We start from the raw sequence: 15,404 nt of genomic DNA, 5'->3' as shown, positions 1-15,404 counted from the left end.
TAAGATGAGTATGCCATTTGAATACATGGGTGTGCAAGTAGAGAGTGAACTGGTGAACCAGATCCTTGGCGCTGGAAAAAAAATCAAAATATGAAGTTGGCTTTGTTTGCTTCAAACACTACCTGGTTTTAAAAGATCTGTGAGAGTTTAGCTGTGTGTGGGAAGAGCTGGGGAAAGCGGTCGTTTGAAAATACCTTCAAATATACTTGAAATACCAGAACTTGATCTGACTTAAAGATTTTTTTTTTTTTTTGCTAAGGATATTAATTTGAATTTATAGTTTAATTCTGTCGCAATTAGGAAGATGTTAGCTTCACTGAAGCACCACTTATAACCACCTTCAGAAACCAGGATTCTCACCATGATGATAGATGTCTGCAACTGATGTTTAAATAGGACTAATTCCCAAGAGTGTTAGGGTTAGGTTTCTCAGGCATGGGAATGATGGTACCTTTGTGTTCTCCCTTCCTTTACTCCATTGCTCCAGCAACTCTAAGCTGCTCCTGGTGTTACTCTAAATGTATGAAAAAGAACAGTATTTTGACAGCCTAATTTAGTAAAATAAGAACACTCTGTAACACAAAGAAAAAGCACTTTTCAAGCTTAAGGGCATGCTCACTGCAAATCCTTATAGGTTTCCTGCAAATTCACCATGTATTAGAGCTTCTCAAAGAAATAGTTCAAAAATCTTGGTAACTGCAGGTATGTGGCAGTCTCAGGATAGGGACACGTGCCGGGACTCTTAGCACTGCACAGTACTGTCATGATTGAAACTAAACCAAGAAAAGGCACCTGAGATCCTTTAACATTGCAAAACATATTAAAGCTGTAGTTCTGTGTTGATACTCCTTTGTTGGATGATCAGGTTTGATAATCGCTACCTTTAATCATCATTCCTCTTTCCTTCACCCTCTGGAGTGTATCTTGCCTCGGTTGTGCTCACTCAGTTGTCTGTACAACGCCAGTTTTTCAAGCAGATTAAACACAGTCTGAGGCTGGGGGGCTGCTGCTCGCTCTTTCTGCTGCTGCTCCTACATCAGCTCTGGAGACCATTCAGCTGCAGATGAATTGGATCAGAAACCTGTTCCCGCTGAAAATTGACCCTTAAGGAAGACTTGTGTTTAAGGGCTAGCACCTGCATAAAGAAAGGCACAGAAATAGGAGGATGGCGCAGGGTGGAATTTGGGACTGACTTTTCACAGCACTGCACAGTCAAACAGGCTCAAACTGGTTGTGAAATTGCAGAGCAAATGGGATCTGTGAAATGATACTTTTCAAAAGCACCTTCAAATTTTCAGCTTTTTTTTTTTTCCCGCTGACCTACTTTGCAGCAGTTACACAAACAACTGCATCAGCACACGCAAGGACGTGCTGAGCTGTGGTACAAAGATCTGTTGCCACAAAGCAACTGTGGAGACAGTGAGCTTTTTGACCTGAATTGCTGCCATAGAAAATTTTCATAGTGTTATATAGCATGACAAAAAGTTTGGAAGTTGTCCAAGCAAGGAAATACACACCCTAAAATCTCTTAATGAACGGTTCTCAAAGCATTGCCCATCTTTATGATATATGCAAATTATGTGTAAAAGGGATAAAATTAAGCACTCTCTAGGAGTACCTGACTTTTGCTCCTGTTCAGTGTATTCCACTTCTGTTGTTAGGCTTTTAAAGTTTATGGGTTTTCAGACCATTGCATCTTACACTGGAATTTTGGAACATATTTTTGCAGTGGGAGCTCGAGCTGACCACTGCAATGGTTTGCCGAGAGGCAAAGTCCTCTCTCCATCGATGTCTTCTGGCATTCAGAACTGGAGCGTAGCCTCCACAACTGAAGCTGGACTACTGTCTAGTTGATTTGTAGGCTGCCTGTATTTCTTCTGAAGCTGAATTAGACATATACATTATTTAAACATAAACCTCAATTTTTTAGATGTACTTGCACCACCATTGACCAAAGTGACAGTTGATTATAAAAGTTCCTAGATTGCATTGGACTCAAAAGGTTTGTAACCAACTGGTTTTGTGTCTCAAAAGAAAATTCAGGAGTAAACATTTAGCCTCCAGGAATCATTTGCACTAATGGCTTTTGACTCATTTTGAGTTCCCTAAAAATTTTCCAGGGAAAATGCAGAAGCCATTATTAAGTATGGTACATGTAGCAACTCATACTCTTAGCTGACAAAAGGTTTTACCATTGCTGCACAGAGCTGAGGCCCAGGCGCCTGAAGGAGGGAAGCAAACTCAGTTCATTCCTGTTAACAGAGAACCAGCGGCCTCTGCATCTTCACTTTGCTTGCTTAAGTTATTGAACCAGCCAAGGAAAACTGGAAAGGCTGGTCAGTAATCTATTTTACGGACTTCCTTCTTCTTTTCGTCTTTTGAACACTGAACTGGTTTGAATGATAATGCTGTTCATGTTTATTACTGGCATTTGAATTACTAACACTAAATGAAAGCAGCAGTTACTCCCTTGAGCTATTCTGACTCCTGGCAAGCAAGCATTTGCTACGCACAGTGAAACAATGCCTGCGAGGCTGCTCCGCAGCTGCAACAGGCAGGTACTTCTCTCTTTTAAAATGCAGGTCCTCAGATAAGAAGTTAAAAGGATGTATCCTCATAAGTGAAACTCTTGTGTCAAAATAAGGCACGTTTTATTTGTTTTGTTTGACTCTCAAGCAAACCGTGCCTTAATTTGCTCGATTCCTTTAGTATAAACTTGTTTCCAGATTTACATGCCAGTAACATACATCCATACATCACTGGCAAGTCTGATTTCCAGCTCATGTAAGGCATATTTACATCTCTTTCCGCTCAACACTAAGTCTTTAATTGCAATCCAAGCGTCGCTGGCATTTGAAAGACTTATTTCCCCAGCCCCTCCATCCCAGATGAGGCGGCAAAATCATCCCCCAGTAACTACAGGGGCATCTAAAGCTATCGGCACTTAACGTTAGGGGTTAGAAGACCAGAATTGCTTTCCCCATCCAGCCGCAAGTTTAAGAGCTGCCGTCCTCCGGCTGCAAAGGGAAAGCACACCAGCCCCTCGGGTGAGTTTTCAGCCTGCTACTGCGGCTGCCGATCCAGCTTCAGCGGCTCCCGCCGCTCCCCGGCCCCGCCGACACCGGGGCAGAGGGCTGCCGGGTGGCGGCCAGCCAGGCCGACAACGGGCCCGAAGGAGCGCTGCCCGCCGCCGAGGGACAGCTCCCCCACCCCGCAGCCTTCCCCTGAGGCAGCGTCTGTGTGACAGGCGGGGGGGGGGGGAAACACGACACGACACGACCCCCCCTCCCGCTCCCGCCGCCCGTTCCCCCTCAGGCCAACGGCAGCGACGGCCCCCCCGCGGGTGCAGCCCGCGCGCGCTGTCCGCGCTCTGGGCGGAGCTCGCGCGTTCAGGGGGGTGGTGACGCGGCGGCCCCGCCGCTGGTGCTCGCCTCACGGCTCGCGCGCGGCCCCCCTCGCCCCTCGCCCCGCGGCGCGGCGCGCGGCGGCGGTGACGTCTCGGCAGCATGGCGCCAACGGGACCGGCGGCTGCCGACCCGCCGGGTAACGGGCGCGAGCGCTGGGGGGGGGCGGGGGTGGTGTGTCCGCGCGCGCGCACCGGGTTGGGGGGGGGGGGCGGGCGGGAGAGATGGCGCCCCCCCCCCCCCCGGCTCCCTTCTCAGGAGGCAGCGGCGGGCCCGCCACCCGCCACGTGCCGCTGCTGTGGCAGCGGGGCGGGCCTTTGCCTCCTGCGGGCGGGAGGGGTGAGGGGAGCCGCTGCTCCTCTGCCGGCAGCGGCGGCGGCTGCCCCTGAGGGGGGGGTCGGCGGTCCTGCCGCAGCCGGCGGCGAGCTCGCCCTCCCCTCAGCTTCGGGCGTTTGCCCGCGGTCCCAGGCCGGTGCGGTGGCACCCTGAGGCGGTGCTGGCGGGGGGCGTGGCAGTTACTCCGCAGCGTTTGACTTTTGTAAAAGCCGCGTTTGGCGGCTCGGCGCGCGTTTAAAGGCGTCGCGCCCACCCGAAAGCGCGGTGTCGGTGGCGGTAGTGAAGAAGGGCGCTTGTTGCGGGAGCCCCTCCGGTGCAGAGCCGGTCCCGTGGAGCAAGGGTTCGCTCTACCTAGAGGGGGTCCGGAGGGGGCTGGGACACCCCCGTCGGACACAGTTAAGCCGGACGGGGGGGGCGGGGAGCAACTGCGGGAGAGGCTGCAGCGTGGTGGTGGGGACGGGGTGTGCTCCAGCTGCTCGGGGGCTCTAAGCCAAAAGCGCCATTTCGCGGGTTTAAACAGAAGCCGTTGGAAGGGGAGAAATAACGTTAGCTGCTTATTGGCATTGTCGGTACTTTAGAAGGGGCTGTTCTGTCAGCGGCTGCTTTCAGTGGTGCTGATACCTGCAGAGATCCCAAGCACTTTCCTTTTTAGCGTGTCTGAGGGGATGCCTGCTGCTGAGCCTGTACTTCAGCCCGGGCTTGCATCCCTCGGCTTGTTCAACAGGCCTGCAGTCCTCCTCGCTGCAGAGCTGTGTGCAGCGCCGACTCCATAATTGGCTTTTGTGGTCTGAGGTTTTTCCAGGTCCCTCTAGCACAGATGACTTTGACCTGCCCTGCCCTTTCTCCCCTGCCATTTGGGGTTAAGCCGTGGCTAGGGGCTGTCCTGCTGCTGCAGAACTAAATGGGTTTGGCTGAAATGGCAAACATGGGAGGGTATTTCAGCAGTGGCTTGAGAAGTGGTGGCAGTTGGAGAAAAGTTCTGCTTAGATGGAAGCAAAAATTGCATGCTGGGGGTGTTTGTGGAGCCCCGCTGATCAGGCAGAAGGCAGTAGATGGTGGTGTGTACATCTGGCAGTGATGCAAAGGACTTGCGTTTGGGAGCAGGCTGTTGGGAAGCTGGGCGAAGCGCTTCTCTCTAGCCTTTCAGTGGCAGGGCTTGCCACAAAGCAAGACTGTGCTGGTCTGGTGGCTGGTTTGTTTCCTCGTGGTTACTGCCCACGGTGAATATCTAGTAATCTGCTGTGAACAGTTTAATGCTGGGAGATGGACAGCTGTAGTTATGACACAGGAAGCTTTTGAGCTCGGGATTTGCGTGTTCAGCTAGAGATGGCAGGCACGACTCTGTTATTCTGAGACTTCAGTGACTTTTGTGGTTGTTGTTTGCCTTTCAAGCTAACTTTGTAAATGCATCGGCTACACAAGTGTCTGGCTGGCTGGTATAGAAGACCTGAATGGTTCTTAAGACAGGTGCCGACCCGGAAAATGCCAGCAAGGTGCACGTAGGTAGCCAAGGTGAAGTGGTCAGATCCAATGCTTCTCCCTTTGGATAGGCAGGGTAACAAATAACTTAGCAATAGGGTGCTGCTGCCCACTGTTGTAGAGGACCTGTCTGCCATCTGTTGCTACAGTTCATGAAACTCCTAATGTTGCCAGAGGGCATCCACTTGAAGAAGACTTAATAAATTAAACAGGAAGTAATGCTAAGGTTGTCATGAGCTGTCTGTGGCAGGCTGATAGCAGGAGCATCCTTTTTTGCTAATATTGTCGTAATTTCTGTGTGCTGCACAATAATTCTTTGAATGATGGAGAAACTTGTGCTTGGAGCTGGTATGGAGCAATGCTGGTTTGCTGAATTAGGATGTGCAAATGTGGAGTGGCCCTGTTGCATGTTAGGACAGGACCTGGTCAACTTACGAAATAGGGGGTACCGTAAGTGCCTTAGCTCCTTGTAGTTCTTCAGTTTGTGTTCTTCCAAATTAACGTGATGAAAATACTGTAATACTGTCATAGCTGGGTTGATGCTTTATTAAAAGCTTTGGAAGCAACTTGTAATCCTTTATTCCTTTCCAAGTACTTGTATACCAGACTATTTTATACTAAGAATAAATCTTTAATAGAAGTGCATAAATAATAAACACTACCTTTTGAGAATCATTGCAGACATCAGAAAAATATGGTTTTAAGCAAATTGCAGGCTTGGAAGTCCTGTTTCTTGTGGAGAACATGCGTTTATCCCCTCAATTCTGCACATATGGCCTGTATGTGGGTTGGGTTGGGATAAGGAGATGAAGGAACATCTTCTTGCCTTATCCCCTGGGCTGTTTGGTTGCCAAACCAAATGGAAGGTTACAGTTGGGCAAAGTTTGTAATTATTAGTGGTAGAATGACTGTAGGGGTGAACAGCTGTACCAGAGGGACACCTTCTGTGCTATGCAAACTTGGAAACACCTGCAAGGGGTAAAAGTTGTTGTAGCTGATATAATTTCTCCTTTCAAGACTAGTAATTCCCCTGTTCATGTGATCTCAAGCCAGAGTGTTTACCTTGGGGAAGTGAAGTAGGGTATTAGGATTTTTTTATTCTGCGTTCCGTATCCCATTGAATTCTAAGCCAATGTTGTTGGGTCACTTTTGTTCTGTCTTGGTATGATCTGCTAAACTAGTTCCAGCCCTAGAACAATATGTGTTAGTGTGCTTTTTATTTTAAGTTTCAGTAGAGTATAAAATCAGAGTAATTGGTCCTGGGTCCTGTTACCACTGCTGGTTTGCTACTATTTCTGTTACAGCAATCGAGGCAGTTTTTCTCCTGGACACTTCTGAATGGAAGAGGGAATCTGTTTCCCAAAGCTCACTAGTGATCTTTATAAAACAAATTTTTAATCAACTTCTGGCTAAGCAGAGGTAGGAACGGGGTTTGTAAACCAAACAATCCAACCAACCAAATAAAAAAGGCTGACCTGATTTTTTTTCCTTGCTTAGGAATTTCTCCAAATATTTTTTCATTTATTCTATAACAAACTCTTGCACCCTGTCTGTGCTGGAGAGGGGAATTATGTGAGTTGAATGCTGAATTAAGATGATGGTACTTGTTTAGCAGAGCTGACTCCCAGCCTCCTCCCTGCATTTCTGCCAAGGGCAGAGTTCAGCACTTTCTAGCATGGCTTTATGAATCGATCCTCTCTGATTTATGGGGTCTTTTTGGACCTGTCTGCAGACTTTGTTTCCAACTTGAAAATTGCATCATCAGTGTGATAGAGCACAGCTTCAAGTAGTGCAGGCTCCTGATGGAAGAAGAGTCAAGTGTTATCCATAGGAAGGACAGGTAAATTGGTGTTTGGTGGGCTTGGAGCTGTGCCATCCATTTGTAAAACGTAGAGGCTGTGTACCTCTGGCACTGATGGCCACCTTCATGATTCCCACCCTATTTCCTGCAGCTTTTTAAGATGCTGCTGTAGAAGCACAGATTTTGAAAGCTTCTTCCGAATAAGACTCTTGCAGAGCTGGGAGCAGAGATGAGGCAGAAATGTGTGCTTCTATGAGCAGAAAACTGTACACTGAAGCGGCATCTGTTCAGCGAGGCAAGCTGTAGAGAAAGCAAAACAGACTATGTGAGTTGCAGGATTGAAAACCAAACTGTAAATCTTTGTTTGCTTCCCAGTGTGTATAAGAAGATAGTTGGGAAGCACACAGGTAAAAGGGACAGAAGCCTATAGAAAGGAGGAGTGGTGCTGGGGGAGCTCTGATGGCCTGGCTCAGCTGTCTGGCCTGGCTCAGCTGTCTGGGCTGCGGCTCTCAGCATCAAGGAGTTTGCTTAGGAGGCTACATTAAAGCAAAAGCAAGCTCTAATGTGTATGTCTCATTGGGTTGTAGCTCTTGCAAAGCACATGAGTTACGCTCCATGGGAGTCTGCACTGCAGACGTGCTTTCAGATACAATTTTTTGGGTCTTGCTTCTGAAGGCCTTTAGCTCAAGGTCTGATTTTATTTTCATGAATAATTTGATGGTTTAGTGTGAGTAGGTTTAAGCTCTTTTATAAGAACCTGCTGAGCCTGCCTGTGGGGTGTTAAAACTTTCAACTTGAAATGAAGGTGGCTCGCTTTTTTGTATTTTAATCCCCCTTCGAATGCTTCATACTTGTTATAGAGCAAATTTTATTTGGCTTCTCTTCTTGCTGAGACTACATCTGATTTAGAGCTGTTTTTCCAGAGCCTGGGTATAAATGTAACCTTGTAATACTTTACTCTTGGCCTCATCTTCTCTCTAACATATTCTTTTTGAACAGTACTGATGTCAAAACAGAAGTTGCATTGCAAGAATGCAGAAGGAAAAAAGTCAAATCAGTTAGCAGTTGCCACTGATTTTTAAGTACTACTGAGTGTAAGTTGTAATGAGATGTAAGGATATTTTTGTGCTTCAGAAATCATTCATTTTTACAAGTGTTTTGATGATAGTGTATAACCAAAATGCAAAATAGGTGTTTACTCAAAGGGAGTAAGCGTAAGGTGAGTGGAGAGAGATGAAGAATAACACGTTGTTCATCTACATGGTTGTGAAAGATAAGTGGGGGTCCCACTTACAAATTGGGTTTTTGGTAAAGAGGCTGTTTAATTATTTTGCTATATGCATGTAAGTGTGTCTTTGTTCTGAAATGATTCTCCGTACATTCTGAAGAGGAAAAGTAGGGGATTTTGTGGTGGTGGTGTTTTTCTTTTTCTTTTTTCTTTTTCTTTTTTCTTTTTTTTTTTTTTTTAATGTCTCAGATTATAGTTTTGGCTTTTTGTTTAATGTTTGGGATGGGCTTTGTTTGGAATCTTAAAGCATGACAATATTGCATCTTCATTCCTAATGATAGCTCTAAAATTTCTACAGTCTTCTGTTTCAGTTATTGTTAGACTTATCCTGTCCAGTATCTTACAATTAGCATGTGATTTGCTTGATTTGTTTTCTTCTGGCATTGTTGTGAAGCAGAAGAAGATCTTGCTGTGTTTGTGCAAAAGAAAGTAAAACCTGGCTATCATCTCCTGTGTATCTTGTAGTTTGCTCACTAACAGAAGTGCAAAATCATTATTTACTACTCTAATGCTAGAAAGAGGTGAATTTGGGACTCAGTTGAGAATTGTTTTCACAGAATTGCTCTGTTTATTTCTCTTTCTCTATCGTTGTGGTATAGGCAATTAAAGTAGAATATTTTTTTAAATTAAGTTTACTAGTTTCTGGATTGCACTTGCATACCACTCGGAGGATGGCGTCTGGTACCAAGAGGTAGCTCTGTGTTGCTGTTCAAATGTTGCTGTGGTGGATATTATCACACTTTTCAGTGTTGGACACTAGTGTATGTACAGTTTGATGTATGCCCTTGTGAACTTTTGATACACTCTTTTTCTGCAGCTGACTGTGTGCAGGTGACTGTATTTAGGTGAAGGACCAATTGAGTCTAATTCTATTTAGATAGATGCAGCTGTTACCTGACATCAGGTGATTGGAGCTGCAGATGAAGTAAACCAATGACTGTTTGATTTCAGTAGAGGATTGGTTATTTTATTCTGATTCTTAAATGGGAAGAGCTCAGGTTGCACAAGTGTATAGCTAGGGAGTTTCAAAACTGCTTGAATATTGAATTTATTTTCTTAAAGCAGATCCCCAGAAAAGCATGGAAGTTGAAATTGAATCAGTTCTGCAGGAGCGGATAATGGTTTTGGATGGAGGCATGGGTACCATGATCCAGCAATATGCGCTGTCAGAAGAGGATTTCCGAGGGCATGAATTTAAAGATCATTCCAGGCCTTTGAAAGGCAATAATGACCTTCTCAGTATTACTCAACCTAATATAATCTGTGACATACACAAGGTAAGTGGTTCTGATTTCTGTCTCTTGACTAGAGAAGGGAGGATAATTTGGCCTCTGTGCTCCCCTTTTCTGTGCCACAGGCTGCTGGCTCTCCTGCGTCTTCTGGGGATAGGGAAGAGAGTGCTAGGTAACCATGTGAAGAAGAATGAGCAGATTTGACTGTTCTGGTTGTGTGAGCACAGTATTCGTGTCTTGGTTCCTAATGTCACCCAGGCAGTGTTGGTTTTAAATCCCTTTTTGACTTATGTCCCTGATGCATTTCTATTAATTGTAGATTCTGAATTATTTAATTTTTCTTTCCTTTTCTCCTCCTCAACCAGCACTTGAAATGCATCTAAGTAGGACATATCTGAATTCTAGATGCGTGTTTCTATAATTGTGTATTAGAGAGCTGTTAAATGTGGCAGCCTGAAGCAGGCCTTTCCATAGTTAATGAGTATATGGGCTTCCTAATGAGTGTATGTACTTCCATATTCTTGTTTTTTCCCTGGAATATTAATGTGTGGCTCAGGGAATAAAACAGTCTAGGGTTGATCGTTAGAAATTTGCAAACAGATTTCATTATTTTCCTATCTGCAATTAGACTTTAAAAAACAATTTTCTAAGTCTTGTATTTCTTGAGTTGCGGACATTTGTAGGTTGTACCGTAATAATTGGAACGGTGAATAGCATTTCAGCTAGTTGATATTCAGTTGAAGCCTCGCATCTGTTCTAGGTTTTTCCAATTATTTATTAAAAAGTTCTGTATTTCATTGATTAGAATCATAACTGGCTTATGTTTGTTAAACTTGGTATGCAATCTGTATTTTTATATTTACATTCTAACTGTCATTCTTTGCTTTTTAAGAATGATGAGTTGGAAAGAACCAGTCTTCGACCTATAAAAATTTAAGGAGGAGATATTTGTAGGCTGAGTTCAGTCCCTAGATGGTCAACTGAGCTGTACTGGTTGTGAACCTTGGAATTTGTAATAGCTTGTGGTTTTAATCGAGTAAGCTGGTTTAACAGTTGAATTTTGCAGGTTTAGCAGAGCAATAGTGATGTAACTTTAGAATGAATGTATTGAGTCAAAACAAGTAGCCTGCTATCATGCCTCCAATGGCCAGTTGTAGGTGCTTTAGAAAGAGTGTAAGAAAGAACAAGTCTGTGGTGATCCCCATGCCTGCAGCGACTTTTGGGTCAGGTGCTTTCTGAGACATGGGTAGTGACTTCATATTTTATAGCTACCAGTGGTTATTTCTTCTGAGATTTGGACAGAACTTGAAATAATAGATGAAAATATTTCTACAAAGTAAATGTAATCCCACTATAGGTATGGTGGTTGGTTTGTTGTTTTTGGTTTTGGTTTTGGTTTTTTTTAATGGCCCAGTGAGTCACATCTTACAGATACCAGTAACTTGAAAAGTAAATGTTAGCTGTACCTTGTCTGGCAAAGTAAGATTCAGTGCTAAGAGAGGTGACGTATTTTCAAAGGCAAAAATTATTTTCCTGCTTAGAGCATATTATTTCCTTCTGTGGTAGCAGACAGTAAAGTTGAAGGGCTTTTGCTAAAACGTGAGATCTGAACTAAACAAAAGCTAGTACAAAGCTGTACACATTTAACATCTTTCTTTAGTCTAGATGATGTTCAGAAACTTCATTATTTGGTTATTAGTGTACATGTAAGAACTTGTATGTTCCCATGTAGCTCTTTATAGGTATTTCCATATGTATCCAGGAGGAGTTGAGAGAAAGCATATTAGTCTGCAGCAAAACATGTTTTAAAGCAAATTTAATTATTTTCTGCGGTTGTTTGGACCAAGACTTTGTTTGCTCTGTTCAACCTGCTGAGTTCATTTGCTTCTTATAGGAAAATCTGAGTGGTTTATGTTTAATGGCCACGTGAGTATTTTTGACTTACTAGCACTTCAAATGGCTTAATTTAATTGAATATGCAGGGGCTACCTAAGGGTTAACCTGATCAAAATGAGGAGTTACAGAGGGAGAAGGGCAACTGATAGAGGTTATAAAAACTTAGACCAGAATCTGCAAAAACATTTCAGTTTGCATTGATTTCAGTTTACTTCAGTGGGAGTTAGACAACCAAAATGGAGCAGAAAGCTTAATTGTTTTGTGAATCTGGGCCATTAGTTAAACTTTAAATGTGATCTGCACAAAATATAATTCTACTAAGTTTGTATTCTGTCTCAGTATGCTCTTGTGCTGTACAGCTCCCTTTAGAATGTTTAAATTTTCTAATCCTCTGTTGTTGTTTAACTGGTGCCTTTTCTGAGTCTGCCCACAGCAGCCCTTGCTTGCTCATGACAATTGGACTAGGTCCAACTGTGTCGCTGTGCAAAAATCTGGAATGTGCTCCAGGTGCTGGACTCAGATGGAGGTGACTCTGTGAATGTCACCTGTTAATAGAAAGTGTGGCTGACACTAAAACTCTGAAAATAGGTTACATGGAACACTTCTATTCCTTTGGCCCTGTGCCTTTGAGTAAGGCCTTCAGAGTTTGATATGCTTTGAATTAGGAGATGATTTGTGACTTTTTGTCAACTGAGTGAGACAAAGCAGTTGGGTTGCTTTCATTCCATATCTTGGTTCTGGAGGTCTTGGAGTTTTTTTCTTTCCTGTCTTGCAGGAATACTTGCTGTCAGGTGCTGACATCATCGAAACTAACACTTTCGGCAGCACCCGAGTTGCACAAGCTGACTATGGCCTTGAGCATTTGGTAAGAATGTTAAACTATTTACATATTAGAATATTAATCAAAATTTTTGTCTTAGGAGCCAAGATTAGCTCAGTCCTAGAGTCCGTTGGTATTGTGTTTATTGACTGCATTCTGCCTCTTGAGCCATGTGATGGGGTTGTAGCTCATTTCCGCTGCTGGGGACAATTGTACTTTCTGTGTGTGACAGTCGTAGTGTACCTCTTGTTGATGAAGGCACAGGCAATAATAATTTGTCCTAGATTTTGTTTGAGCATTCACAGAATATCTCAGTTCTGTGAACAGGGGTATTTTACTTCAGTCCTTCCAACTTATCAGATGCCACAATGGAGCTGCTTTTTTCCTGGATGTTATTTGTATGTTGTTTGTGCTGGTCTATGTATAAGTCCTTTCAAGCTTGCATTTGTAATGCCTATTCTGTGTTATGTGTTGTTTTGAGAATTTGAGAAATATGTGAAAGAAAATACTTGGAAGTATGCTACTTGAATAAAAAGTGAATTTAAAAGTAGGTTAATTCTGTCCTCAAAGTCCTGTTCTTCAGCTTCTGTTGACTTCAGCAGGATTTAATTACTACCTTACAGAATGAAATTTTACGATTAGCAGCTGTAGGCTGGGACGTACGTGGGATGAGACCTGCCATGTAACTGTCTTGCTGAGATGTATAAAGCTGTTCCTTTTGAAGTTTTGTAATAGTGCTTATATGTACTTGTATGGCTTAGGGAGCCTTCAGAGTGTACTGCAAGCTACTGAATGGAAGTGTTGTGCTTCTTTGAGGATAAGTTATGCTGTACTGAACTAAAGGTTACTCACTAATTTTCTGCAATTGTTCTAGGCGTATCGGTTAAACAGAGTCTCTGCACAGGTGGCCAGAAAAGCAGCAGATGATGTAGCTGCTCAGACAGGTAAGCAATATTTATTTTAATTTCATATTCATTTGTGGTTTTGACTGTCTTGCTACAATCTATGAAATGGTGCTAACTAGAGGATAGCTTGATGTTGACATCTCAGGGACATAACTTGCATACATGCACACTTTTCATTTTAGGCACAGTAGCAATTTCACATCTCTATTCATATCACGTTAATTTCAGCATGTCTGCAGGATCTAGTCCTTAGTGTGTTCTCCAGAATGGCTGTCCTGTGCCTGCCTGTTTTAGACTGCAGATGATACCTGTCTTCCAAATGTGTTTTAGAGAAACCAGATTCAGCAGGGACTGTTATAAGTTACTAAGGTTTGTATGGCACAAGTCTTTGTACTACAGAATTAGGATAGCTGGTTGTAGGTAAATGTGGATTTCCAGTTACTCCTAGTGTAAGTCTCGTGGTTTGACTTTACTCAGCAGCTACTGGAAAGTGCTTATTAGTATGTGACTGTCATCTGTAAATGTGCAGTCTTTTACTTTCCAGGCTTTATGTGAGAGGGTGATAGCTCATTTGCACTGCTGTAGACAGTGCTGTCTTTCAAAGCTTATTTAATTTCCTCTTGTATTCTGGCATCAAACTGTATTTCAAGCTAACAGTGCTGTTGCTGCTGTCCAGATAACACCTTACTGGTGTGATTCATAGTATGCAATAAAAATGTAAGATTTGAAATATGCTTTTAAAAAAAAAAAAAAGTGTGTTGTTTTTTTTGTGAACACGTGCCAGAATATTCAAATCAGGTTATCTAGTGAAAAATGCCAGGACAGTTCTATGCTGTGCATTTACAGTAATTGAATGAAGCTTCCTGTGCAGAGACAAATGATACTTAGAAGAAAAATTTAACTGAGCCAATTGCTTTTTTTGTAGATGTTCTTCTGTGTCGTGTATATACACTGAACATCTTGTTGGATAGGAATAAAAAAAAAAATAGTCAGCTGTGCTGGGTAATCTTGTGCTGATCAAACTCTTGATTTGAGACAGGAGTTTCCTGTTTTATAGTTCTTAATCCCTGAAATGTGTGTCTTTGTGTCCTTGGAGGTTTTTTACATTGACGTGGCTGTCATTGGTTTTTTGGTGGTTTGGGTGTGGTTTTTTTTTTTTTTTTTTTTTTTTTCCTCTGTGTCTTGGTTTAGGAATTAGGAGATATGTTGCTGGAGCCATGGGTCCAACAAACAGGACACTCTCTGTGTCACCATCTGTGGAGAGACCAGATTACAGGAACATAAGTAAGTATTTATAATCATCAAGTTATTTAACTTAGGTGACGGTTTTGAAAGAGATACCTCCAGATGAAATTAACATCATTCCTGTTTTATAGCTTTTGATGAACTGGTTGAAGCCTATAAGGAGCAAGCCAAAGGACTTTTGGATGGAGGCGTTGATATCTTGTTAGTGGAAACCATATTTGATACAGCCAATGCCAAGGTGAGACACCTGGAAAAAAAATACTCAGTAATATAAGTAGTTGGTGTACTACCTAAGGAAATTCAACATCGTACTTCTAAGAGCTATCAGCTACTGTTTACTAAATACATGAAAAGACTCTTCAGTTCATAACAAACAGGTAGAATGTAAGGAGATGATATTTAATCAGCCTTTTCCAGAGTTTTCCTTTGCCTTTTAATGTGTGCCGTTCATATCTTTCTGACTTTCTGTGCCAGCTGTCCTCTTATTCCCAGAAGATCTGCTGTATTGCAAAACATCTCCAAATGCATCTAATGTTTGTATTGTTCAGCGTAAGCATGTCTGTCCAAAGGATGCTTGTGATGCACACTGCAGGGGGAATGTCCAGTGTATCTGATTACAGGCATGGGAAGGCTTGTGAGACAGTCATGTTGAGATGTAGGTTTTTTGGGAACTCTGACACTCTGTCACCATCTTTAAAAAAGAATAATTGGGAGTAGAGGATTAGAAGGGTAAAATAGGAGGAAAAAACTGTTGAAATATGACACATTTAATGTGATTTTTACAACTCCTTCTTTATGTAATAATTGCTCAGTGCAGGCAGTGGAGTTGTTAGGGCGCTTAAAACTGTCTTGCAATTTTACATGGAAAAGTCTGGCTGGATATGCACACAGCATTTCTTTAGGCTTTTGCTGCCAGCTGATTAACGTGTGCCGTGGCATGACTTGCCCTTTGCAGATTGGACCAATCATCGTGGGAGTTTGGCTAGGATCCTGTAGGC

At 43.2% G+C, this 15,404-nt stretch overlaps 1 protein-coding gene across 3 annotated transcripts in view; it reads left to right on the top strand.

Moving 5' to 3' along the window:
- Nucleotides 1-3,359: 3,359 nt before the first annotated feature.
- Nucleotides 3,360-15,404, top strand: part of MTR (5-methyltetrahydrofolate-homocysteine methyltransferase) — a 52,581-nt gene continuing 40,536 nt past the window's right edge. For 2 of the 3 annotated variants that reach the window (XM_075043206.1, XM_075043208.1), the window contains exons 1-6: nt 3,360-3,543; nt 9,371-9,585; nt 12,212-12,301; nt 13,131-13,200; nt 14,353-14,445; nt 14,538-14,644. In XM_075043206.1, the coding sequence (XP_074899307.1) occupies nt 3,507-3,543; nt 9,371-9,585; nt 12,212-12,301; nt 13,131-13,200; nt 14,353-14,445; nt 14,538-14,644 (612 nt within the window). In that variant the 5' untranslated portion in view covers nt 3,360-3,506. The remainder of the gene's footprint in view (nt 3,544-9,370; nt 9,586-12,211; nt 12,302-13,130; nt 13,201-14,352; nt 14,446-14,537; nt 14,645-15,404) is intronic. The other variant, XM_075043207.1, reaches the window with a different exon arrangement.

This window comes from Buteo buteo, chromosome 12 (assembly GCF_964188355.1).
Source record: "Buteo buteo chromosome 12, bButBut1.hap1.1, whole genome shotgun sequence".
NCBI lineage: Eukaryota > Metazoa > Chordata > Aves > Accipitriformes > Accipitridae > Buteo > Buteo buteo.
This window is presented reverse-complemented; position numbering and strand designations above follow the sequence as displayed.